The sequence below is a fragment of the Salmo salar genome, chromosome ssa17 (genome assembly GCF_905237065.1).
Source record: "Salmo salar chromosome ssa17, Ssal_v3.1, whole genome shotgun sequence".
In the NCBI taxonomy this organism is placed as follows: Eukaryota; Metazoa; Chordata; class Actinopteri; order Salmoniformes; family Salmonidae; genus Salmo; species Salmo salar.
In genome coordinates, this window is record NC_059458.1 from 13,329,481 (window position 1) to 13,355,775 (window position 26,295).

General features: G+C 44.2%; 1 protein-coding gene across 1 annotated transcript; it reads right to left on the minus strand.

Moving 5' to 3' along the window:
* Nucleotides 1–242: 242 nt before the first annotated feature.
* Nucleotides 243–21,125, minus strand: LOC106575196 (anosmin-1). Its single transcript, XM_014151530.2, has 14 exons — nucleotides 20,877–21,125; nucleotides 16,853–16,900; nucleotides 11,556–11,615; nucleotides 11,039–11,261; nucleotides 10,524–10,708; nucleotides 10,201–10,330; nucleotides 9,391–9,602; nucleotides 8,724–8,856; nucleotides 5,142–5,273; nucleotides 3,323–3,411; nucleotides 3,024–3,195; nucleotides 2,552–2,772; nucleotides 1,967–2,108; nucleotides 243–906 (listed from the first exon to the last, which is right to left on the minus strand). Exons 1-14 carry the CDS (start codon nucleotides 21,072–21,074, stop codon nucleotides 815–817), a joined length of 2,037 nt encoding a protein of 678 aa, XP_014007005.1. The 5' UTR covers nucleotides 21,075–21,125; the 3' UTR covers nucleotides 243–814.
* Between the last annotated feature and the right edge of the window lie 5,170 nt (nucleotides 21,126–26,295).

A 26,295-nucleotide genomic window follows, 5' to 3' on the forward strand; every position in this document is an offset into this window, starting at 1 on the left:
AATAGGAATAAGTGTGAAGCCATGCACCGTGGGTATAGAACGCTGACAGACTGTGTTGCCTGGTGGTGTGTGTGTTTGTGTTTCCACACGTCCCCAGGAGACCTGTGTTTCAACAGCTAACCTTTCGTTTGCACACCAAACAAGCTATCATCTCAAAAGAAACACAATGGTCGTCTATTTTCTCTGGTTTATAACCATGGACTTTTGAACCATACAGTATAAAATATGCACAGACACAACGCTTTTGACATGGAATTTACTTTTACTTAAAACATTTCTATACAGAGTATGTCAGTTCACAAAAGGGTGAATTGGAAAGCATAAACACAGTAATACATACAAATAAACCACTGTGACATAAATAAATGATTGACTAAATGTATGTACACCATTTACAGTACATGAGAGTTGGGACACAATATGACATCTTCAGCCTACTAAAACGTAAAATGATATAACTTTTATGTTAACATTTTTTATTAATTAACAGTGACAAGTCATTGTCTATTTGTCGGAGAGAGGGAGGTTGTAATACAAACCATTTCATGCCAGAAACACTAGGATTTTACATGCAAAGCCAAGGTCTGTAAGGAATCTTAATCTACTGTATAACGACTCATATCCACATGCAACATTCAGAAGCATTTCCTCATTGAAGGTTTGGGTGAACTGTTTATCGGTGGGCTACTTGTTAGCAATTTCTTTGATTGGTAGGGTGTACATACAGCAGTAGAGGCATGACTGAGTAGTGTCTGAAAGAGGACCCTTCTCCCTTCTGTCGGTGGCTGTTGTCCAGTGTCCTGAGTCTGGGAGGTTAGTTCTGTGCAGTCCGGTCAGCTCTGGTCAGCTGATCTCTCAGTGCCTCTATGTTGGGCTGGTGCTGGTGATGATTCCTGAGTCTTGGTCCTGAATGGTCACATTGAGATAGGCCAAACAAGTCAACGACACGGTCAAAGTTAGGGTTACAAAGCTACCGGTAATTTACGAAAGTTACCAGATTCTTCAGTAATAATGGCAATTAACAGATAATCTATGGAAACTTTAGTGATTTATACTTGAATAACAAACATATTTTTATTCATATATAAAGTATACATTTATTATATCTGTGTCCATATTGTCCATGAGTTTCTAGTGGATAGACCATATGGTTCAAGATAAAATAGCGTCAGTAATGAAAAAAGCATCAAATCAATAATGGCATTATTTTCAATGAACTCTGCAGCTCTTCCAACTACAATCAGTTTGTACCCAAAACATTTACAGCAAAAACATATTGATATAGTCAAATAAATAAATGAGTAAAAAATATAAAGGTTAGTTCATGCTGAAATCCTCATATTAAACACATACTAAGTTGGTTTATATTTAGAATAAAGTTTTATAGCTTTGTCATTCATTTATTTATTTTAAAATCATCTTATTGGATTTTTTGTCATATATTTTACAGGAGGCCACACAGAGGGCCAGAGATAGTCGGCAGTACCCAAAAAGGCCACTAGATGTCGTATGGTAAAATTCCATACATTCCCTGAAAGTTACAGAATTATGGTAGTTTACTGGTAGACTTCGAAAGTTTCCAGTAATATACTCTCCCTTTGCAACCCTAGTCAGACTGCAACATCACCCAATTTTTACATTACATTTTCTAACACCTATCAAACTGGCCATGTTTAAGAGAACATCAGTTATCAGTGGTTGTGCATGTGCGTATTTTACATTTAAATTTTAGTCATTTAGCAGATGCTCTTATCCAGAGCGACTTACAGTAGTGAATGCATACATTTTTATTTTTTTATTTTTTGTACTGGCCCCCCGTGGGAATCGAACCCACAACCCTGGCAGTGCACACACCATGCTGGCGTTGCAAACACCATGCTCTACCAACTGAGCCACAGGGAATGCCTCATTGTAAATCTCTTTTAGCGTTTGGAAAAGAGCAAGATAATCCAATCAGTGATCTTACTGTGCTGCAGGACTGGTGAGATGTCGGGAGTGGAAAAGGTCTTAGTGGTGGCAGGACCCTCTCCTCCTGCTCCAATCACCTGGATCTCCAGCCTGTAGAGGGTGGCTAGCTGCAGACCTGACACTACCAGGACATTACGCTCCTGAGAGAAGAGGGAAGACAACAATACAGGGGCTCATTAACTGTTAAAAGGGGGAGGTGGTTGGCTTTTTCCTATATGGATGTTTTGGTCACCTTACTCTACTACACATCCCCCCCCTTTGCCGCGAAACTACTTATTTAAACCGCAACAAATCATGGGAATTTGTGAAAATGAAAATGGGTTACTTAGACATTTGTTGGTTATTTATGGGAATTTTGATTTCCTGAGACAAATGGTCAGATTTGTTGCATGAAGGTGGGCAAATTCATTGAGTTGATATGGGTTTCCAGTTATGGTGGCACCCCACTGGGGAGACACTGGTTGAATCGACGTTGTTTTCACGTAATTTCAATGAAATTATGTTGAACCAACGTGGAAAAGACGCTGAATGACGTCTATGCCCAGTGGGAAAGCACTATTTGGGTTTATACTGATGGACTTACTGGTGGTAGTATCTGGGACTGTGAGATTAGGCTGTTGGGAAGGTTGTTATGGCGACTGGCTGAGGTCACTTCCGCCCATGTGACCTGGAACCCGTGGAGCTGTCGGGGTGGGAGTGGCGCAGACACCTCCCATGTAAACACAGCTGTGACGTTACCCTTGTGGGCCATGAAGGAGGCGGTCAGGTTCTCTGCCTTGGACAGCACCTTCGGAGGAGGACTTCCTATGGGACAAACATACAGAGTGTTTGAGGGGATCAGTTTGAGCAAAGCAATGCGCAGAATTGCAAATCTTGATCACATAATGACTAGTTATTTAGGATGCAAGGTGACGTGTAGATCAGTGATTCAGTCCGACTTCAATGTAGTTCATCTCAAACATAGAGATGTACACCAATGGACATGTGAATTAAAGGGTCACTAGGTCAATGACAAAGTGACCAAAGTGGTCTTTGGGTGGTCAGTGGTGTCTCACCTTCCTGGCCGGGACAGGCTATGTGTTTGGGGCTCTTGGCCCTGATGCTGGCACAGGAGGGGGTAAAGAAGAAGGTGGTTTCTGCCTGGGCACGTTCCTTAGTACCCAGTGGCTGGAGGTTCACTCTGTACTTACAGGAGAAGAGTAGGCCGGGGAGGCTGGCAAAGCCCTCCTATAAGAGGTTAAAGACAGCGACTCAGATATGATGAGAGCAGCCTATACTGTAACTTCAATAGAGATATATACCCTTTGTCTTAGTTTCACCATAAATCGGTTGTTGGCTGAATGAAACTGGTTACCTGTGTGATGATCTTGTCCACTCCTTTGGTCTGGTTGTGTCCACAGTACTCTGGTACCCACTGGACACGATACCGAACTACAGTGGGATCTGAGAGAAATTGAAAGTAGTATCAATCAATAATCATTCATTATCAATCAACTGCCGATTTGTCGCATAACACTGGTGACAAAGCACACATTGTCCTTTCAAAATAAGAGTCAATAGTTAACTTATAAAGCTCAACTTGTTCAGACAGAACAGATTATTTGATGCAAAATGTAAGAGAAGCCGTTCCTCAGTTAGGGTAGCCCAGTGTGTGTGTTCTGGGTAGCCCAGTGTGTGTGCTCTGGGTAGCCCAGTGTGTGTGCTCTGGGTAGCCCAGTGTGTGTGCTCTGGGTAGCCCAGTGTGTGTGCTCTGGGTAGCCCAGTGTGTGTGTTCTGGGTAGCCCAGTGTGTGTGCTCTGGGTAGCCCAGTGTGTGTGCTCTGGGTAGCCCAGTGTGTGTGCTCTGGGTAGCCCAGTGTGTGTGTTCTGGGTAGCCCAGTGTGTGTGTTCTGGGTAGCCCAGTGTGTGTGTGTTCTGGGTAGCCCAGTGTGTGTGTGTTCTGGGTAGCCCATGTGTGTGTGTGTTCTGGGTAGCCCAGTGTGTGTGTGTTCTGGGTAGCCCAGTGTGTGTGTGTTCTGGGTAGCCCAGTGTGTGTGTGTTCTGGGTAGCCCAGTGTGTGTGTGTTCTGGGTAGCCCAGTGTGTGTGTGCTCTGGGTAGCCCAGTGTGTGTGCGTTCTGGGTAGCCCAGTGTGTGTGCGCTCTGGGTAGCCCAGTGTGTGTGCGCTCTGGGTAGCCCAGTGTGTGCGCTCTGGGTAGCCCAGTGTGTGCGCTCTGGGTAGCCCAGTGTGTGCGCTCTGGGTAGCCCAGTGTGTGCGTTCTGGGTAGCCCAGTGTGTGCGTTCTGGGTAGCCCAGTGTGTGCGTTCTGGGTAGCCCAGTGTGTGCGTTCTGGGTAGCCCAGTGTGTGCGTTCTGGGTAGCCCAGTGTGTGTGTGTTCTGGGTAGCCCAGTGTGTGTGTGTTCTGGGTAGCCCAGTGTGTGTGTGTTCTGGGTAGCCCAGTGTGTGTGTGTTCTGGGTAGCCCAGTGTGTGTGTGTTCTGGGTAGCCCAGTGTGTGTATGTTCTGGGTAGCCCAGTGTGTGTGTGCTCTGGGTAGCCCAGTGTGTGTGTGTTCTGGGTAGCCCAGTGTGTGCGCTCTGGGTAGCCCAGTGTGTGCGCTCTGGGTAGCCCAGTGTGTGCGCTCTGGGTAGCCCAGTGTGTGCGCTCTGGGTAGCCCAGTGTGTGCGCTCTGGGTAGCCCAGTGTGTGCGTTCTGGGTAGCCCAGTGTGTGCGTTCTGGGTAGCCCAGTGTGTGCGTTCTGGGTAGCCCAGTGTGTGCGTTCTGGGTAGCCCAGTGTGTGTGTTCTGGGTAGCCCAGTGAGTCAGCGATGCTAGCTTACTCTGCTCATGTTCCTGCATGAACAGGATTCAGGACGTACTTCTACGCATCTTATCAGCTTGTAAGAAAGCAGCCTTTTGTTTCAGCCTTTTGTTTGTTTAATTACACACAAGCAGCCTGTACATTTACGATAATCTCTCTGTTTACATAACGATAGGGAGGTGGTGGTTAGAGGATTATTTCCTCAGCAACACTGCTGTTCTTATCAAAAGCCAAATCAAATGTGTGTGTGTGTGCTTGCGTGTGTGTGTGTGTGTGTGTGTGTGTGTGTGTGTGTGTGTGTGTGTGTGTGTGTGTGTGTGTGCCTATGCGTGCATACATTCGTGCGTGTGTGGCTGTGTCTAGGTTTCCCCCTGCATACCTGTGCTCCTCTGCCAGTAGACCCGGACCTGCAGCTGGCCGTCCTGGTAGAAGGGGGTGCCCACATCCAGCACATCAGGGATAAGGCCCTCGGAGACGGGGACCGGGCGGACACCAGACCTCTGCTCCTCCCCTGATTGTGGAACAATGAAAATGGGAACAAAGCGATGTTAGATCATATGCAAACATACACTACATGCCAAAACATTATAGCTTTCCCTTTTTACCCTCATCTTGACAGGGAGTCATGCTGAGACCAAGGTCTCTTTCACAGATCAGCCCTGTATACACACCAATATACACATCAATATACACATCAATATACACATCAATATTCACATCAATACACAAAATGCAAAACACATTCATAGGAAACAAACACACTCTTCAGTAAAAAGATCCTCAATTAGCCTTTTCCGTCAATCCAGATAACAAGATAATTTTAAGCGGGGACATGATCAATGAGGGCACCATCCAATGTACATACACAATACGGTATATACAAAAGTATGTGGACACCCCTTCAAATTAGTGGATTCGGCTATTTCAGCCTCACCGGTTGTTGACAGATGTATAAAATCGAGCACACAGCCATGCAATCTCCATAGACGGACATTGGCAGTAGAATGGCCTTACTGAAGAGCTCAGTGACTTTCAACGTGGCACCATCATAAGATGCCACCTTTTCAATAAGTCAGTTCGTCAAATTTCCGCCCAACTGTAAGTGCTGTTATTGTGAAGTGGAAACGTCTAGGAGCAACAACGGCTCAGCCGCAAAGTGGTAGGCCACACAAGCTCACAGAACGGAACCACCGAGTGCTGAAGCGCGTAAAAATCGTCTGTCCTCGGTTGCAACACTCACTACCGAGTTCCAAACTGCTTCTGGAAGCAACGTCAGCACAATAACTATTAGTCTGGAGCTCCATGAAATGGGTTTCCACGGCCGAGCAGCCGCACAGAAGCCTAAGATCAACATGCACAATGCCAAGCGTCGGCTGGAGTGGTGTAAAGTTCACCGCCATTGGACCCAGGAGCAGTGGAAATGCGTTCTCTGGAGTGATAAATCACGCTTCACCATCTGGCAGTCCGACGGACGAACTTGGGGTTTTGCGGATGCCAGGAGAATGCTACCTGCCCCAATGCATAGTGCCAACTGTAAAGTTTGGTGGACGAGGAATAAAGGTCTGTGACTGTTTTTCATGGTTCAGGCTAGGCCCCTCAGTTCCAGTGAAGGGAAATCTTAACGCTACGGCATACAATGACATTCTAGACGATTATGTGTGTCCAACTTTGTGGCAACGGTTTGGGGAAGACCCTGTCCTGTTTCAGCATGACAATGCCCCCGTGCACAAAGCGAGGTCCATACAGAAATGGTTTGTCAAGATTGGTGTGAAAGAACTTGACTGGCCTGCACAGAGCCTTGACCTCAACTCCATCGAACACCTTTGGGATGAATTGGAACGCCGACTGCGACATCAGTGCCCTACCTCACTAATGCTCTTGTGGCTGAATGGATGCAAGTCCCCGCAGCAATGTTCCAACATCTAGTGGAAAGCCTTCCCAGAAGAGTGTTATAGCAGCAAAAGGGGGACCAACTATTTATTTCTCAACTGTGTCAGTCATGAAGTTCTGTCAGCCAGTGATTGTCAAGCAAATAACTGCTGGTCTCACGGTAATTGACCGTTAATTAACATAAACACATTTAGCAAATTCTGGCTTCCACGCATAGCCTACAAGCCACTGATTCAGACCTTTGGAACATCTACATTTTAAAAAGTCTAATAAATCCATTTAATATAGCCTAAACCATCACAATAAATCCATGATTTATTTTAGACAGGTCTAAAGAAACTGTAGTCTATTTCAGAAGAACAGAATAGTTGTCACGACTTCCGCCGAAGTCGGTCCCTCTCCTTGTTCGGGCGGCGTTCGGCGGTCGACGTCACCGGCCTTCTAGCCATCGCCGATCCACTTTTCATTTTCCATTTGTTTTGTCTTTGTTTTACACACCTGGTTTCAAATCCCCCAATTACTTGTTCATTATTTAACCCTCTGTTCCCCCATGTTTTTTTGTGAGTGATTGTTTGTATGTATACGGCCCGTTATTGTGCGCTAGTTTATTGTGTTGTATTTATTGATTCCTTGAGTAAATTACGTTCCTTACTCATATCTGCTGTCCTGCGCCTGACTCCTCCACACCAGATACACACAGGCCCATTACAATAGTATACTCTGAGTTGTCCTGATGCTAGGCCCTGATCTGGCTATGTCATATGGTTGTGGGCTACACTAGTTCATTTAGCAGATATGATTTGCTTACAATTCAGTGGCATTATTTAATATTATTTAATAGTATAAAGAATAATAGTATGAAGAATTTCCTGGCGGCATCCCCTTTGTGTGGCCGTAATGCCCCCTAAATAAATCCAGGCCTTTTGCGGCCATGACCCCAAATGTGATTATGCATGTAATGCTTTTACTATAAAGGTGCCATTTTATGGTGAAAATGTACTTCCCCAAACCTGAAACTCACGCGCTGCTTATGTATGCCAGTTAGGCTCTACTCCCCTTGTAAAGCAGATTAATGTGCTTCATTTTAAGAAGTTATTTGGTCACTTTAGTTGTGATACAAACCTTATCAAAACAGGCATATGGGCTCTGTGTGCGACTATGATTGGAAAAAGTCGCAAAAAAAAGGCATTGTTTCTTATGCTGGGCATCATTCACAAGTGATAATATAGAATTCACAAGTGATAGGCTAACATTGTCACCCATCAGACTATTCTTAATTTAATCTTGTCTTTACATATACTAAATAATATATGTGTGAAATTTGTTTTGATTTAAAATGGACCATTATCATGCACATGTCTCGAAACAGGGGCAGTGGAACAAATATATGCCATCTATGCACTTAAACGGCGAACAGAGGACGCTTTTCCCGTGGTTCATTTTCACGCCAGCCAGGAAGGCTATACTCCTGTTGGAAAGATAAATAATGTGCTTAATATTAGGAAAGTTGAGAAATAAATATAGTAGGCCTAGCCTATAGAAAGCTGATGGGATCCTCCTCTTTTTAATAGAGGCCATCACTCTGTTTTCTCACGCAATTGCATAGCCTATAGAAATGTTGCGCAATATGAGCTCATTGGCTCTCATAAAGTGCTTGATTAGATTTTCGATTACAATTGCATTGATGCTGAGTACCAGGCAGTCAGCAAGTTTGGTAGGCTAATAATGACCATCAGCAGCATCAGAGCTTGGAGAAGACTAATTACCGTGATAAACGGTATTTGACTACAGTCATGACTCGTGACCGGCGGTGTCGCGGTAATACAGTCACAGCCCTAGCAACTTTGGAATAAAATGTTCGACAAGCAGACTATTGGTCATGTAGTGTATCACGCTTCCAACCTCAATATACTGGGTAAATATTTAATAGAGTTGGAAAATCCTGTAAATCCTCCAACCGGGATTTCTGGAAAAACCAGGGAACTTTGAGAATGTTCCCAGGATTTGGGGAGCCTAATTATCAAATATTTTCCTTAACAAATGACAGCTTATAAGACTGTTGTTGACGTACTGTGTCGTGTGTTGAAGTGCAGGGTGGCTTTGGGACTTTTCAGTGGAGTCTGTCTCCAGTAGGACACGGCCTGTAGCTCCACACTGTAACTCCTGTTAGCTCGCAGACTCTCCAGCTCCACATAGCTCTGCCCCTGGATACACACACAGGACAGAGGGGTTATGGGGTCAGGAAGACCGTGCTGTGTCCTCTGCATCCACACAATAAAAAGGTACAAAGTAGGTCCAATAACCACAGCAATAACTTTGAATTTAATAGCATCAATTTGCGATTCATTTGCCAGAGGCGACAACTATACAATTGCTTGGTTTGGTGTGTAAGCACTAAGCACCATGCGATTGGAGGGTTTATGCCATCAAAGCCACACACACTGCCATTGTTTATCCTTCCATTACATTTGTTGTGGCTTGAGGAAAGAAAGAACAGGCGTCCACTCTACATTGTCCCAGGGAATGTCACATGTTAATGAGTGCCTACATGTCAGGGTAGAAAAAGGGTTCCAAAAGGGTTCTCCTATGTGGACAGCCGAAGAACCCTTTTAGTTTCTATAAATAGTATGACTAGACCGCCAAAGCCCCTCAGACCAAGTCATTCCATTTCTATTGGTATGACTGACCTACCACATGGGCCCAACATGTCAAGGTAGGGGCCTTACTCTACGACTTACCCCATTGACCATCTTCCTCCTCTTTGTCTTAGGTGGTGCTGTGGCCCCAGTGCTGCCTGTGGCCCAGCTCCAGGACACCTTGTAGTGGTGTACAGGGACATCCAGGTCTGAGGGGATGGACCAGCGCAGCCGGACCGACACCGCCCTGCCGCCGGGGCCAAAGGTCACGTTGGACATCCTCAGCTCAGATGGGGCAGGGGGGCTGGAGGGGTCTGGGGACGACATCATTAATCAATCAGGTGTCATTGGTCTGAAGTAGACATCAGTAGTGTTTCCGGTGTTTCTATGTTAAACCGTTTTGTTATATTTCAGTCTTCTGTGATGCATATAAAGTGTAATATTGGGATGCAAACTCAAAATGTAATACATTTAAACTCTATATCTGACATGGTACAGGGGTCTTCTTTTATTAAAGCCCATAACCATGTGTGTGAGGTGTATACTTCTGTTTCAAAGTAGATTTGTTTAAGACTACCAAGAAACACTCTGTGTGATTCTGATTTAACCCACTGCAGTAAAAGGTCAATCAATCTTTGAGGCATTCTCACTGACAAATGCAGCACAGCTAACCTACACCGCACATTACAGCTGCCAAATACATTAAGCTTTAGTAACTGTCTATTAAAGCTATTCATACATTGACTGGAAGGTATTACAGCTCTAGGGGGCTTAAGCACAATACAGCACTTCAGAAATGGCCAAAAGCCAATGTAATTAGTCTGTATTCATCTTCATTACAGTCAGTACAATATCACCCCAGGTTGTTTAAGCCAGCCTCACACACACACGCAAGCAGACACACAAGCACACCTTTCTTGGTGTGGATGTGGCGACTGGGAGTGGTGAACCCTCTGGTCCCGTGGACGTTCACTGCTGCCACTCTGAACTGGTACCACCGGCCTGCCCGGATATCAGCCAGCCGCGCTTTCTCCTTCGTGGTCTATATATATATATATGTATATGTATATGTATGAGAGAGAGAGAGAGAGAGAGAGAGAGAGAGATGTTTAACTTCATGAACAATCAATACATTGCCACACATTGAATTCTAGGTAGATTACACTCATTTGTCCCCTTATAATCAACTAAATCCAGTATTAATAAGTAAGCATCCCCAAAAAAGGATGACTAACCTGAGCTACCACCTCCCACTGTGTAGCAGCGTCCTCGCTGGGTTGGATCCCGTAGTTCCACCTCCTCTGGACCACGTAGATGACCGGCTCGGCCGACACGTTGAATCGGGAGGACCAGCTCACCTCCATCTGGCCAGACCTCAGCTCCTCAAAACTCAGCTCCTTCCTGGGCTTCAGAGGGGCTCCTGGAAGGGTGAAGTGGGTCGTTTCAAGGTCATGTGATCATTCGATTTTAGTCATTTAGCAGACATTCTTATTCAGAGCAATTAGGGCTAAGTGCCTTGCTCAAGGGCACATCGGCAGATTTTTTACATAGTTAGCTCAGGGATTCGAACCTTCCACTGACATCAGTGAATTATCTAAGCGAAAGTTAGGTTTTTTTATCTCGTCTTTGAATTGGCCCACAAATTGGTTGCAGATAATATATTGGTTGTAACCAACCAACAAAAAATGTACATACTGTAGTTTCCTGTCTATTTTACTAAACATACTGTATGTACTGGAGGTTGCTGTACCTTTGTTAAGGTTCTTGGGAGGTTGGCAGGTGTGCCCACAGCCGTTGGAACAGCACTTCTTCTGGGCAGAGCACTCTCTGTCCTCCTCGCATCCCTCCACACACGCCGCCGCAAATCCGCTGGCCTTCTCAGGGGCAGGGCAGTCACCCTGCTTCACTGCCACCACCGAGCGCAGGAACTCACAACTCGTCACACACTCCCAGTGCTTCTTGGGAATTGAGCGCTGGGGTGGAGGATTGGGGGACAGAGAGAGAGAGAGAGAGAGAGAGAGAGAGAGAGTGTGTTAGAAAGCACAGATGCTTTACTACTAAAATAACACGCAGAAAAACTAAGTAAGGAAATTGAAGAAGCACTGAGGTAAAATATGTCTGTGTCTGATTACCTTTGCCAAAAAAATGTCTATGGAGGATAATCTGAACTGAACTCTACTAATTTAGCCTCTCAACATGAAGCCTCTCCTCAGCGCGTTCCTCCCCCCTAACTTAACGAAGTGGGAGGCTGTCAAAAGTCATCATACCTCACAAAGCTCCCGGCACTGGCTCTTCAGGTCCCAGGAGGCCTTGCAGGGTTCCAAGCACTTTGAAGGGGAGAGAAACAGAGATGGAGGTGAGGGCTTGTTACACCTTCCATGCCACCACTGGAGATTTCTGAAGCAGCTTAATAAATTAAAAACCTGTCACCACGGTATTCAAAACAAATACTTGAATACTTCTTCTGCCCTCAATCTCCCTCAATATAACAGCAAAAAATGTTACCACAAACTTTAGCAGTTTGAGGTTTATTGGGAGGAATCTTTGTATGCATCTTACATCTGTGGCCTTGTCGGTGTTCCTGACTCTCTTGAGGAGAGAACAGCTAAAGAACTTGACAGTCGGTTGCTGGACCCACATTTCATTTGGGGAACATCAGTTTAAGGGAAATAAATAGGATGTTTGAAAATCAAAGAACACCACTCTTCCACAGTGTGTTTGTTATTAACCATGTGCTTCCTGTAGCGGCTTGTAGATCTGTACTGCTGTCCTTGTCCCCTGAGAGACACTCTTCCTGCATGAGTAACCCAGGATAGGTTGCCCAGGGGAATATTCACATTTCCAATTTCATGCTGCAATGAAACACCGTGGTTGGTAGCCATGGAGGAAGGCAGTGGGGAATATTGCATCACAATGTACAGTAAGGCTGGTGGCTCTAGGGGTAATTTGAAAGTTACCATATTACAGTAACAATATCCATTTGATATCCAGGTTTAACTATGCTGAACAAAAATATAAACGCAACATGCAACAATTTCAATGATTTTACTGAGTTACATTTCATATAAGGCAATCAGTCAATTTAAATAAATAAATAGGCCCTAATCTATAGATATCACATGACTGAGCAGGGGCGCAGTCATGGGTGGGCCTGGTAGGGCATAGGCCCACCCACTTGGGAGCCAGGCCTAGCCAATCAGAACAAGTTTTTCCCCACAAAAAGGGCTTTATTACAGACAGAAATACTCCTGTTTCATTAGCTGTCCAAGGGGCTGGTCTCAGACGATCCCGCAGGTGAAGAAGCCGGATGTGGAGGTCCTGGGCTGGCGTTGTTACATGTGGTCTGTGGTTGTGAGGCCGGTTGGACGTACCGGCAAATGTTCTAAAAAGACGTTGGGGGCGGCTTATGTTAGAGAAATGAACATTCAATTCTCTGGCAACCGCTCTGGTGGACATTCCTGCAGTCAGCATGCCAATTGCACACTCCCTCAAAACTTGAGACATCTGTGGCATTGTGTGACAAAACTGCACATTTTAGAGTGGCCTTTTATTGTCCCCAGCACAAGGTGTACCTTTGTAATTATCATGCTGTTTAATCAGCTTCTTGATATACCACACCTGTCAGGTGGATGGATTGTCTTGGCAATCTCTGGGATCTTTTTCAGCTCATGAAACATGGGACCAACACTTTACATGTTGCGTTTATATTTGTGTTCAGTATAGAAACTCGGTATGCTTATGGTTATTATTTCTTACTTACTTATGCCTTGACACAAGTATAACAGCATGTCCAATACACTCCTACAACCTTCTAGAGAAAACCTCAACCATGTAATGCGTTGTTGAAGGTTTTCAAGGCGTGAAGATTGGAGTTATCCTGGGGCAACGTTTTGGTCGGAATGAGAGTGGGAAACACATTTATCTTCAGTTGCTGTGAAAACATGAGCAAGTGTGTGTGTGTGTGTGTGTGTGTGAGTGTGAGTGTGTGTGAGTGTGTCTGAGCGTGTGTGAGCGTGAGTAAGTGTGTGAGGGGTGGAATGGGGTGGAGAGTGTTGGTAGTTGTCGGAAACTCTGAATAATGTGAAGGAAGGAGGCACCCGTTAAATGCAGCTGAGGTGCCCACTTTATGGTGGGGGAAATGCGGAGACCCTGCCGAGCTCGCCCCAGGCCCCACTGCTACTTGTATGGAAGGAAAATCCTGAAACTGCTGCAGGCTGACGTTGTACCCTTTCCCATTCAGTAACACATGCTCATACATTGCTCATACATTCAACTAGCTCTCTCTTACCCCTCTACTCTCCTGTGGTACCCTGTCCTCGCTTTATCTCTCCTACAGTCCCTCCATACTACAGTGTACTGCATGTCTAAAGCTCTCCCATAGCGTCTAGATCCTCGGCTCCCTGCCATAGCCTAATACCATGCCGTACTATGAGTGTCCCTGTCCTGTCATCTCTTATCTCCCTTCTCTGGTCTCCAACTTGAGATTCTTCCTCTAATCCCAACTGACGCTCAGGCTCTCTCGTCTCCTCGTTCTTATTGTGCCTCTCGGCTACGCTTTGTTTTCCGCCCCATTTCAAACTCAAACCAAGCATTCCTTTTCACTAGCGACCGACTGCAAATAAAGCAGAGTTCTAGGACTCTAATAGAATGTCTAGGAATTTACAGAACACCTAAGGACTCTCTTCCACTGATGGCAAAAGACAAAGGAGTATTACCCCTTAATGGCAGAAATTTGATAGACATTTTAAAGTCAATAACGCTTACTCTTAATTTTGAACACAGGAAAACCTGCTTTGTTTTACAAAGGAACCAGGGTAAACACGAAAAGCATCAGCATGGCCATTTCAGTATGCAGTAGGACAAGAGCGAACCGTTTCCTCTCTGAACGACAGTAGATAATGGCCTCAGTGACTTCTGAACCGTGCATAACGCTGCTGTTCTGTTTGGGTGGTGTAGACCGAGCCTGCTTCTCAAATGGCACCCTGTTCTCTATACAGTGCACTCCTTTTGACCAACGCCATATGGGCCCTGGTCAAAATAAATGCACTAAATAGGGAAAAGGGTGCCATTTGGGATGCACACTGGCTGTACTGTAGCACACAACCGTGTTTGATACCGTGCCCAGATGACACTCTCCCTGGAGAAAAAAGACCCTGCCTTTGTCTCTCCCTTCCTGTTTCTACAAATTGAACAGGCTTTGGGGGGGTTCCAGAGACTTTCACAAGAGGACAATCCTGTGCCAGTTCTCTGTAGTGCTAACACTGTTCATTACTTCACATGGTCATGTCTGTGGTGGAAGGAAGAAGATGCATTAATGTGGCGTGTTAGAAATGGCACCCTATTGCCTGCATAGGGCTCTGGTCAAAAGTAGTGCACTATATATGGAATAGGGTGCCATTTCAGCCTTGTTTTTAGTCCTTAGGGCCGCGTCATCCCAACTGCTAGACCAGTAAGTGTTAGTTGGTACACTAATGACTCCCAAGTGCTGCCTAAACGCCAATCTGAAGGAGCCGTGGCTTGTCGTGAGGTGATAAAAAATAATGACCTCAACTAAGCATTCATATCTGCAGAGCTGAGAGGCTGACAGGCAGCCCGGTGTAATGGCCTGGCAATTATGACCGTCCACGGCTCTCCTAAATGAGGCACTGAAGCGATCCTGTCATCCCCTGCTAAGCCTTTAAATGAAGATGTGACCGGACTCTATTGTGTCAGACTATGGTAATCATCTATAGTAGCCTTAATTGACTGCCTGCCTCGACGAGATAGTGACAGGCGGATTAACAGTCACTCATCGTTACCAGGGAGGTCCATCGAGACAACGTGATGCTGAGTGAGCACGGGCAAAGTACAGGATGATCCGACTATTGTGACCAAACGTTATCATTTCTCTACTGGATGTAATCACTGAGGGCTTTAAAAAAAAAACGGCAGCACTGTTGTTGTCTCCGATAAGTTGTGGGTGGACTTTTAGTGTAGCTGTAAGCACTGCTGCAAGCAATCACCAAATGCAGACATGCGATGGCTTACGCAGCGAAACAAATCATCGCCTGTAATCAAATACTGCAAAACATGAGGGTCTGACTTCCAATTTTGTGGTTGAGCTGGAACTACAGCTTACATAGTAGCAAGTGGCATTTCAGGAAGACCTTAAAATCAGACTGAAATCCTTGAGCAGCCAATCAAATCTAATGTTGAGTTCTAGTGATATACTGAAACATTGGCGATACTTAACTGAACTGAAAGCAAAGGAAGATTACTTTTAAAGTGAGACTGCAGAGACATTAAGATCTCCTTAGTGAGAATAAATTGATTCTTCATCTCCACTTCAGAGCCTCTAATTTGGCAATTAGCTGCCGTGTAATGAACATTCCACAACGAAGAGGATTCTAATTGGCTGTGTTCTTTCTTAACGAGAATAGAACAGCATTATTACTTTCTTAACGAGAATAAAATAACATTATCATCACTCTTCAAGAAAAGAGCGCTGAAATTGATAATTTTATTATATGCTCAGTTTCACCATTAAAAACAGAGCAAAAAAACAGCACATCGGGTTGGACCTAGTGTGGAGGATGCGATCATGCTACAGGGATTGACCTGGTTTAAAGTTTGAGTTGAAAACTCTCTCAGGAGTTCTGGAGAAATCTGCTGAGAAGTTGGCCAAATGTTTTCATGGACCCACCAAGAGAGGTCAGAGCCTGGCTGACTGTGTTTCTGCTGCGAGCCTACCCTGGGGTGTGTCTGTCTGTCTGTCACAGAGAGAGGCGCGTGTTGTTGTGCTTCTCTCTCCCATACGGTGACACAAACAGACAACTAACCAGAGTGTTATACTGTAGTAAACAAAGCAACAAAACAATCACAAAGACAATTTGAAACTGATTAGGAATGTGGCTTCAGAATAAATCGCTACGAGCGTGAACGTGTTATTAAAAAAAACATTATTCAATTTATCAATAACATATAAGATAATATTGTTCATAATGGTATTTGACTGCTCTTTGCATTATGAGATTTGACAACTGTGCAACCATTCTATTGTCGTATCCTACAGTATACTGAAGCCTGTGGAATAATCGCAAAGGCAACATGTCAGCTTCACTTCTGTACACTGTGGGGATAGTATACTGAAGGGCTGTTAGAGAACGTTATTGTCCTCATTACCAAAAATGAGTGGACCTCTTTACCCAAAGACAATTATGACTTCCAGAGAGGGATATGCAGAAGTGTATTTGATGAAAATACAAAGTGGAGAGACAAGGAGCTTAACAGCCAAGCATCCATCTAAAGCACCTGTCGCTATACGTTGCAATCATATATTTTGTAGGCTCTATGATCTACAGAAGAACAGTACATAGCTGGCTGCAGTATATTGGCTGACAGTGATGTATGGTATTGCATGGTACATAGAGTACTGTGTAAGAACCACTATGACAATGATTTATCATGCTATTTGTTCAGCTGCTGACTTTCCCTGAGAGCTTTTCCTCTCTGAAAATAGATCATTCAGTTTTGTGCGATTTCTGTCATGTTAGATATGGTATGCATGTAAACATCAGTACATTACCTTGGCACACTGTCTATGATTTTGACACCAGCCCAGGGATCCATTGTTCTGAAATGAGAGAACAGAGTAGAGGGCAGTCAGTAGTATAAAACTAGGGAGAGTAGAGAGTAGAGGACAGTCAGTAGTATAATTACTAGGGAGAGTAGAGAGTAGAGGACAGTCAGTAGTATAATTACTAGGGAGAGAAGAGAGTAGAGGACAGTCAGTAGTATAATTACTAGGGAGAGTAGAGGACAGTCAGTAGTATAATTACTAGGGAGAGTAGAGAGTAGAGGACAGTCAGTAGTGTAATTACTAGGGAGAGCAGAGAGTAGAGGACAGTCAGTAGTATAATTACTAGGGAGAGAAGAGAAGAGGACAGTCAGTAGTGTAATTACTAGGGAGAGAAGAGAAGAGGACAGTCAGTAGTATAATTACTAGGGAGAGAAGAGAAGAGGACAGTCAGTAGTGTAATTACTAGGGAGAGAAGAGAAGAGGACAATCAGTAGTATAATTACTAGGGAGAGAAGAGAAGAGGACAGTCAGTAGTAAACTCGGCAAAAAAATAAACATCCTCTCACTGTCAACTGTGTTTATTTTCATCAAACTTAACATGTGTAAATATTTGGATGAACATAAGATTCAACAACTGAGACATAAACTGAACATTTTCCACAGACATGTGACTAACAGAAATGGAATGTGTCCCTGAACAAAGGGGGGGTCAAAATCAAAAATAACAGTCAGTATCTGGTATGGCCACCTGCTGCATTAAGCACTGCAGTGCATCTCCTCCTCATGGACTGCACCGGATTTGCCAGTTCTTGCTGTGAGATGTTAGCCCACTCTTCCACCAAGGCACCTGAAAGTTTCCGGACATTTCTGGGGGGAATGGCCTAGCCCTCACCCTCCGATCCAACAGGTCCCAGACATGCTCAATGGGATTGAGATCTGGGCTCTTCGATGGTCATAGCAGAACACTGACATTCCTGTCTCGCAGGAAATCACGCACAGAATGAGCAGTATAGCTGGTGGCATTGTCATGCTGGAGGGTCATGCCAGGATGAGCCTGCAGGAAGGGTACCACATGAGGGAGGAGGAGGTCTTCCCTGTAACGCACAGCATTGAGATTGCCTGCAATGACGACAAGCTCAGTCCGATGATGCTGTGACACACCGCCCCAGACCATGATGGAAGCTCCACTTCCAAATCAATCCCGCTCCAGAGTACAGGCCTCGGTGTAACGCTCCGACCATCACCCCTGGTGAGACAAAACCACGACTCGTCAGTGAAGAACACTTTTTGCCAGTCCTGTCTGGTCCAGCGACGGTGGGTTTGTGCCCATAGGCGACGTTGTTGCCGGTGATGTCTGGTGAGGACCTGCCTTACAACAGGCCTACAAGCCCTCAGTCCAGCCTCTCTCAGCCTATTGCGGACAGTCTGAGTTGTTGTTGCCATCCTGTACCTGTCCCGCAGGTGTGATGTTCGGATGTACCGATCCTGTGCAGGTGTTGTTACACGTGGTCTGCCACTGCGAGGACGATCAGCTGTCCGTCCTGTCTCCCTGTAGTGCTGTCTTAGGCGTCTCACAGTACGGACATTGCAATTTATTGCCCTGGTCACATCTGCAGTCCTCATGCCTTCTTGCAGCATGCCTAAGGCACGTTCACGCAGATGTGTACAGTGCAGGCAAGGATAGTCATCTGACCTCTCTGTCATTATCAGGTCAATAAATGGTTGCATCCCAAATGGCACCATATTTCCATTATAGTGCACTACTTTTGAACAAGGCCTATAGGGCTCTGGTCAAAAGTAGTGCATTATGAAGGGAATAGGGTACCATTTGGGACTCATCAATTCATCATACCCATGTTATGAAGGCTACTATGGCAGCCCAAGGGACATGAAAGTCAGAACAGATAAAGGTGAAATAAAACAAATTAAAAAAAGATAAGGGCATTTTGTTATGTCACTTTGACTAAATGAGTGGAGCACAATATGACCTCTGACGCAAATCAGAACTAGTCTCACAAGTCAGACAATTGTTTTCGAAATATTACACGTGAAAGACTGGAAATCAAGGGTAAGACTACACCCTAAATGGCACCCTATTACTTATATAGTGCACTACTTTCCACCAGAGCCCTGTGGGCCCTGGTAAAAAGTAGTGCACTACATAGGGAATGAGTGTAATTTGGGATGCAAGCCTAAGTTTGAACCAGCTCAAAGCAGACTTTAATGGTCCTGTCCAAAAACTATAAGCACTTTGAGATATCAGCTGTTGTAAGAAGGGCTATGTAAATACATTTGATTTGATATAATCCAGATTGATGGTGGCATTAACATGATCTGAATTCACTGTCTGACGTAGTTTATGTCATGTTAAAAAATCTCAGAAAGGGACTTTTCAATATGGAAGGTTTACGATAGATTCAGCGATCTGTACCAAGATGTATTCACATGGCTGCTTCCAGCACATTGCCAACAGAGACCTTTCAAACAATATGCTTCATTTTAGTCACGTTCACCTGTCCATTACTATGTGTCGAATTGATGAAAACGTATAGCTGAAGCGTACTGTAGCTAAACCCAAGTCTGGCAATAAGAATTAGCCATTTTATAGGCTGACATGACATAGTATCCTATCCACTCCTACAACGGGTAGACTTGATCTACGATCCATGACAGGAATTCCATCGCAGAGGGAATAGATGGACTGCCCTACGCAATCTAACATTGACCCTGCTACATGATCCGTGGGAAGTAGTGATTAAACAGGTTAAAGGTCATATCCTGACCCTTAGCGAGGTCACGAGTGCTTGACAGTGTGGCTAATGATGTGACATCAGTGCAGTTCCAGTCCTATGATAATAAACCATAGCTAATAGCCATGTGGCTCACTAGTTCCCCATTCCATATTCATTATGGAGCAATTCATTCAGTAAACTATATAGGCCTACTATATGGGAGTATGCTAGTGGGTATTCTCACAGGACCATCCTTCTGAATCCTGAGGCTGAATAGTGAGTAACTGGGCATGTTCACTGCTAAGGCTAAGTTATCTCCGTCCACTGTATGGTTTATTTCACCTTTATTTAACCAGGTAGGCCAGCTGAGAACAAGTTCTCATTTACAACTGCGACCTGGCCAAGATAAGGCAAAGCAGTGCGACACAAACAACAACACAGAGTTACACATGGAACAAACAAACGTACAGTCAATAACACAATAGGAAAAAAATCGATATGCAGTGTGTGCACTTGAGGTAAGATTAGGGAGGTAAGGCAATAAATAGGCCGTAGTGGCGAAGTAATTAGAATTTAGCAATTCAACACTGGAGTGGTAGACGTGCAGAAGATGAATGTGCAAGTAGAGATACTGGGGTGCAAAGGAGCAAAAAAATAAGTAACAATATGGGGATGAGGTAGTTGGATGGGCTATTTACAGATGACATCTGTAAATCCAAGGAGGACATGAACTTGATCATGTGACCTGGGTGGCTCAGTCACAGAGTCATAGGCTTAGGACTGGAGGGGTAGTGAAGGGCTTGATATGGACGTCAGTTGGATAACAAGCTTCTCTCTCTCTCTCTCTCTCCATCAGCCTGTAGGTTGCTCCACTTCTCAATGCAGAACCAGATTTAAAAATGGGACATGGTAAAGAGAACTTTCTAATGAGGAGTACAGTGTACAGAGAGTTTCCTCTGTCAGAACATGATACTGAACTGTCCATAGATCATGTGTCTAGTTTGCTTGCAAACGTACCAAATCTAATGCAGTTATTGTGAGGCCAAAATCAAAAGTTCAGTTATCGTTTAATAATCAACTAAATAAAGAAAGAAAGAAAAGAAAAACAAACATGTTCTTATCAATTATGGAAAATGTCTATTTCAAGCACATTCCTGTTTATTAATTCATTTGCGCATAAAAAGTAAAGGGAATATTATATAATGCAGTAGAAACAAATCGGATTGCCTGCGTTTGATCCAACTTTGACTTTATTCCATGAAGACAGCGGCATGCTCGCCCGCTTGTTTTGGCCTTACCTCCACCTGAGATCGTTTGGAGAGCGTCGCTATGCGAGTGCTGTGCAAGCTGAGGCACCGAGACGCACATCTCCCCCGGTAGATGTCGTTCATCGACCGGGTCTCGTCTTTCCTCTTCGTCTTCGCGTTGACACTCAAGAACAAGATACTCCACAAACCAAGACTCGCAAATACACCTCGACTTTTGAATAACGACATTGTCCGGGCCTTTTCTCTTGCGGGTGTCCCCTCGTATCGACGGGACGGGTTTATGACAGTTTGTGGATGCAGTCCGGGAAACTGATGAAACTTCTACGTCGAAGGGAGGAGCCAGGATCTGAGCTCAGCCTGCCATTGGAAGACACCTACCATAAACGGGAAATGATCTCAGGTATGATGTGTGTGATGAGTTTGGACTGTACCCATCTAATTGTTTAATTGCTGACATATTTGAAGTTATGATTGCCAAATAGCCTCCAAAAATTGCAATCTCAATGTAAGGGCTAATCTACCTCACGTTATAAAACCAGGTCTAGTATTATCTTTAATGATAATGTCCTGCTTCAAATGAAAAGGGCATTTTGATAAAGGGTAATAACACATTAACAAAATCGACATAATCCACCCCTCAGCGCTCCTGTTCACCTGCCACTCACTACACCTGTTTATGGTCTTTCCCAATGCATTTTCTGGGCCCCCCCCAAAAAAAACCTACAACTGCAACAATCACTTCATAATCTCTTAAATATTATCCTTGACTGTACTGAAAAACTCATTTTCTACATATTCATTGTGTCTTATTTGGGATTCATCCCTTCATTTTCATTAATTCATTCATTAAGTAATTGATCCATTCGTCCATTCATTCATTCATTGAAACTTACCTGACTAACAATAGTTAGTATAGCATAGTAGTTCTCTAGTAGAATCAGTTTGTTGCCTCATGGAAACCTATCTGGGGGGCGGGAAGTTACACAGTTTCCAGGGAACCCCATCATTTTCACCGGTAGCAGAAAACAACATTTTAATGGACAAAACTATAAAAACTAACCACTACCATATCTCACAAAGTATCTCTCCACGTTTTGGCACCGTTTTCTTGCCCACGGAAAGGAGAGAATATGACGTGTAGGAAATATTGAAGAAATCCTCCCGTCGTTGGTATTTTTTTGCTCATGCTCGTTGAAAAATAGTCTCCGCTTGGTGCATTAGCCTCCTGAGGTGATAATGACTGGCCCATACCTCTTCTATGTTAGGTTTTATAGAGTGGTGCTGTGCTGAGCTGTGTGGAATCACAGCAGCTGTGCTGTCTTCTAACTACAGTGTCATAATTAGTCTACAGGTGAGGAGTGTTTCTGACACTGGCTGCAGTTCAGAACCAGAGTCAGGTTCAATCTGTCCATTTACAGTAGCTTTAGTTTACACAGAGTGAGATTGCAGAGAGTGAATGATGAAGGGTTTGGTAACTCAGTCTCTGTCTTCTGTCATTTGGACCACAATTGCATGTTTAAATGCAATCATGTATTTAGTAGAAATGGCATGGGGCCCCTCTCAAGTCAAATCAAACTTTATTTACCACATACGCCGAATACAGCAAGTGTAGACTTTACCGTGAAATGTTTACTTACAAGCCCTTAACCAACAGTGCAGTTCAAGAAGAAGAAAATATTCACCAAGCAGGCTAAAGTAAAAAGTAATAATAAAAAGTAACACAATAAGAATAACATTAACGAGGCTAAATACAGGGGGTACCGGTACCGAGTCAGTGTGCGGGGGTACAGGCTAGTTGAGGTAATCTGTACATGTAGGTGGGGGCGAAGTGACTATGCATGGGTAACAAACAAACAGCGAGTAGCAGCAGTGTACAAGGGGGGGTGTCAATGTAAATTGTCCGGTGGCGATTTTTATGAATTATTCAGCAGTCTAATGGCTTGGGGGTAGAAGCTGTTGAGGAGCCTTTTGGTCCTAGACTTGGCGCTCCAGTATCGCTTGCCGTGCGGTAGCAGAGAAAACAGTCTATAACTTGGGTGACTGGAGTCTCTGACAATTTTGGGCTTTCCTCTGACACCGCCTATTATACAGGTCCTGGATGGAAGGAAGCTTGGCCCCAGTGATGTACTGGGCCATTCGCACTACCCTCTGTAGCGTCTTACGGTCAGATGCCGAGCATTTGCCATACTAGGTGGTGATGCAACCGGTCAGGATGCTCTCGATGGTACAGCTGTAGAAACTTTTGAGGATCTGGGGGCCCATGCCAAATCTTTTGAGTCTCTTGAGGGGGAAAAAGTTTTGTCGTGCCCTCTTCACGACTGTCTTGGTATGTTTGGACCATGATAGTTCGTTGGTGATGTGGACACCAAGGAACTTGAAACTCTCGACCCGCTCCACTACAGCCCCCCGTCGATGTTAGTGGGGGCCCGTTTGGCCCGCCTTTTCTTGTAGTCCACGATCAGCTCCTTTGTCTTGCTCACATTGAGGGAGAGGTTGTTGTCCTGGCACCACACTGCCAGTTCTCTGACCTCCTCCCTATAGGCCGTCTCATTGTTGTCGGTGATCAGGCCTATCACTGTTGTGTCGTCAGCAAATTTAATGATGGTGTTGGAGTTGTGTTTGGCCACGCAGTCGTGGGTGAACAGGGAATACAGGAGGGGACTAAGTACATATAACTTATAAATGACTCATTTATAATGCCTCAGAACCAAAGCTTGTTTTACTTCAATGTGTGCAAACATTGTAAATGTAAACAAACACTATATAGCCTCCAAATAAACTTCAAACTCTATTTTTACATTCCTTGAATCAAGAGCTCTGCATTTTTATCAACATAGAGGCAGGGTAGCCACTTTGTTATTGTTTCAACTACAGATTACACCTTTAAGCTATAAGGCTATATCTCAGGAAATGCCAGAGTTACTCAATAAATTACACATGTACATTTTATTCACCTGGTGGTCCAACCACACTGCAACTTTCAGGAGGAGGAATACCCCCTGCTCCTTTAAAAAAATGGTTAAAGAATATGTACTTATATGCATGCGTGTGTGGAGAGGGGGATCCTTGCAAGCATGTGGTGGAGGAAGTAGGTAGTTGGTGTGGGGTCTTGTAGTCTCCTGCAGGCTGCTGAATGGTATTTTCCACAACCCTGGTGGTTTCCTTCCCCCCTGACTGGGGGAAGCCTCTGCCAATGGGGTGTCCCCTACAGTATGGGTCATAAAACCAGGGTCGGGGAACCCCTGTGTCTATGTGGGAATGGAGGAATGGACGTGATACGAGTTGCCTACTTCAGCCATCGACGTTTGCATGTGTGTGTGTTTGTGTGTGTGTGATTGTGTGTGTGTTTACGTATCCGCGTGTGAGTGAGCACGGGGCTTTCCGCTGGCAACCTTTTTTTTTACAAGTACAAGTATTCCCTCGACTGTGTTAGCCTTTAGAAAACAACAATTCCATGTGGAGCATGAGCATACAATTCCCTAGGAGGGGTAACGATTGGTTATTGGAGTGTAATGAATTAAATAATTAACTATTGACACAGACGGAGCTTGTCTCTCAGCATGGGTGTTTCAGTCAATACACTACTACACGGAGTCTCTTGACACTAGGGCTGAGTCCCGAATGGCACCCTTTTCCCTACATAGTGCACTGCGTTTCACCTTATGGGCCCTGGTCATAGTAGTGCACGAGCCCTATGGGCCCTGGTCAAATTGAACGCACTATATTAGGGAATAGGGTGCCATTTGGGACACAGCCAAATAATCATTATCTGTATAGAGTTTGAATTATTAATACATTTTGTTTTTATTCATGTCAAATGTATGATCATGATGTATTGTAGGAAACTGATGAATGTAGTTTCATTCAGCGTATTAATAATGCATGTCTGTCACCATGGAGTGATCTTCATGCTGTGCCCAGCTAAACCATGAACTATTTGTATTGGACTATGTTGTAAGTAGGAGCTCTGTTGACATCTAGTGGATAAATTATGTATCAGTTTCTAGTCATTGTTGACAAATCGGCCCAGAAATCATGTTGTAATTATGCTGTAATATTTTCTGAGTTGAAGTGTGAAACTGCAACCTAAAAAAGATCTGTAACCTTAGACTATAACCTAAAAAAGATCTGTAACCTAAGACTATAACCTAAAAAAGATCTGTAACCTAAGACTATACCCTAAAAAAGATCTGTAACCTAATACTATGACCTAAAAAAGATCTGTAACCTTAGACTATACACTAAAAAATATCTGTAACCTTAGACTATACCCTAAAAAAGATCTGTAACCTTAGACTATACCCTAAAAAAAGATCTGTAACCTAATACTATGACCTAAAAAAGATCTGTAACCTTAGACTATAAACTAAAAAAGATCTGTAACCTTAGACTATACCCTAAAAAAGATCTGTAACCTTAGACTATACCCTAAAAAAGATCTGTAACCTTAGACTATAAACTAAAAAAGATCTGTAACCTTAGACTATAACCTAAAAAAGATCTGTAACCTAAGACTATAACCTAAAAAAGATCTGTAACCTAAGACTATAACCTAAAAAAGATCTGTAACCTTAGACTATACCCTAAAAAAGATCTGTAACCTAAGACTATAACCTGAAAAAGGTCCACGAACTGTGTAAACATGCAGATATTTATTGATTTAACTGCATGTGATTTAACAAATGGAAGACTAAAATCAAATCAAATCAAATGTATTTATATAGCCCTTATATCAGCTGATATATCAAAGTGCTGTACAGAAACCCAGCCTAAAACCCCAAACAGCAAGCAATGCCGGTGTAGAAGCACGGTGGCTAGGAAAACTCCCTAGAAAGGCCAAAACCTAGGAAGAAACCTAGAGAGGAACCAGGCTATGAGGGGTGGCCAGTCCTCTTCTGGCTGTGCCGGGTGGAGATTATAACAGAACATGGCCAAGATGTTCAAATGTTCATAAATTACCAGCATGGTCAAATGATAGTAATCACAGTGAACAGGTCAGGGTTCCATAGCCGCAGGCAGAACAGTTGAACAGTTGAAACTGGAGCAGCAGCACGGCCAGACTAGAGAAGACATTTTAAATGCACTGTCCCTTTAGTGGTTACAGAGGTCATATTTGCAGCAGTAGCTGTGGAGGAGTCCTCCCTCGATGCCCTGGAGATGTTCACACTCCTTGCTGCTGATGAATCCTTGGAAACATGACACCATTACAAGGAGAGAGAGGTGGACCGTGGGACACAAAACGGATGCAATCACAACCAGTGGCGGTTCTAGACCATTTCAACTGGGGGGGCCAAGCTGGGGCCAGTTGTACTGTTAGATGGTCCAGTTACATTAGACGTTATTGTTGTCGTATCGTTTTCTCCACTGCATTGCAGGCATTAGCAGGCAAAAGACCATGTTCATAATCATTAGTGTTCTGCGTTGCCACTGTCTAATAAAGGATGTAAAA

Bases quoted from the DNA above. Each gene is read 5' to 3' on its own strand.
- LOC106575196 (XM_014151530.2), bottom strand. From the start codon at position 21,074: ATGTCGTTATTCAAAAGTCGAGGTGTATTTGCGAGTCTTGGTTTGTGG. The intron at 11,262-11,555 runs GTATGATGACTT...CCTCCACCCCAG, and splicing joins AGTGCCGGGAGCTTTGTGAG to CGCTCAATTCCCAAGAAGCA. The intron at 3,196-3,322 runs GTAACCAGTTTC...AACCTCTTATAG, and splicing joins TGGACAAGATCATCACACAG to GAGGGCTTTGCCAGCCTCCC.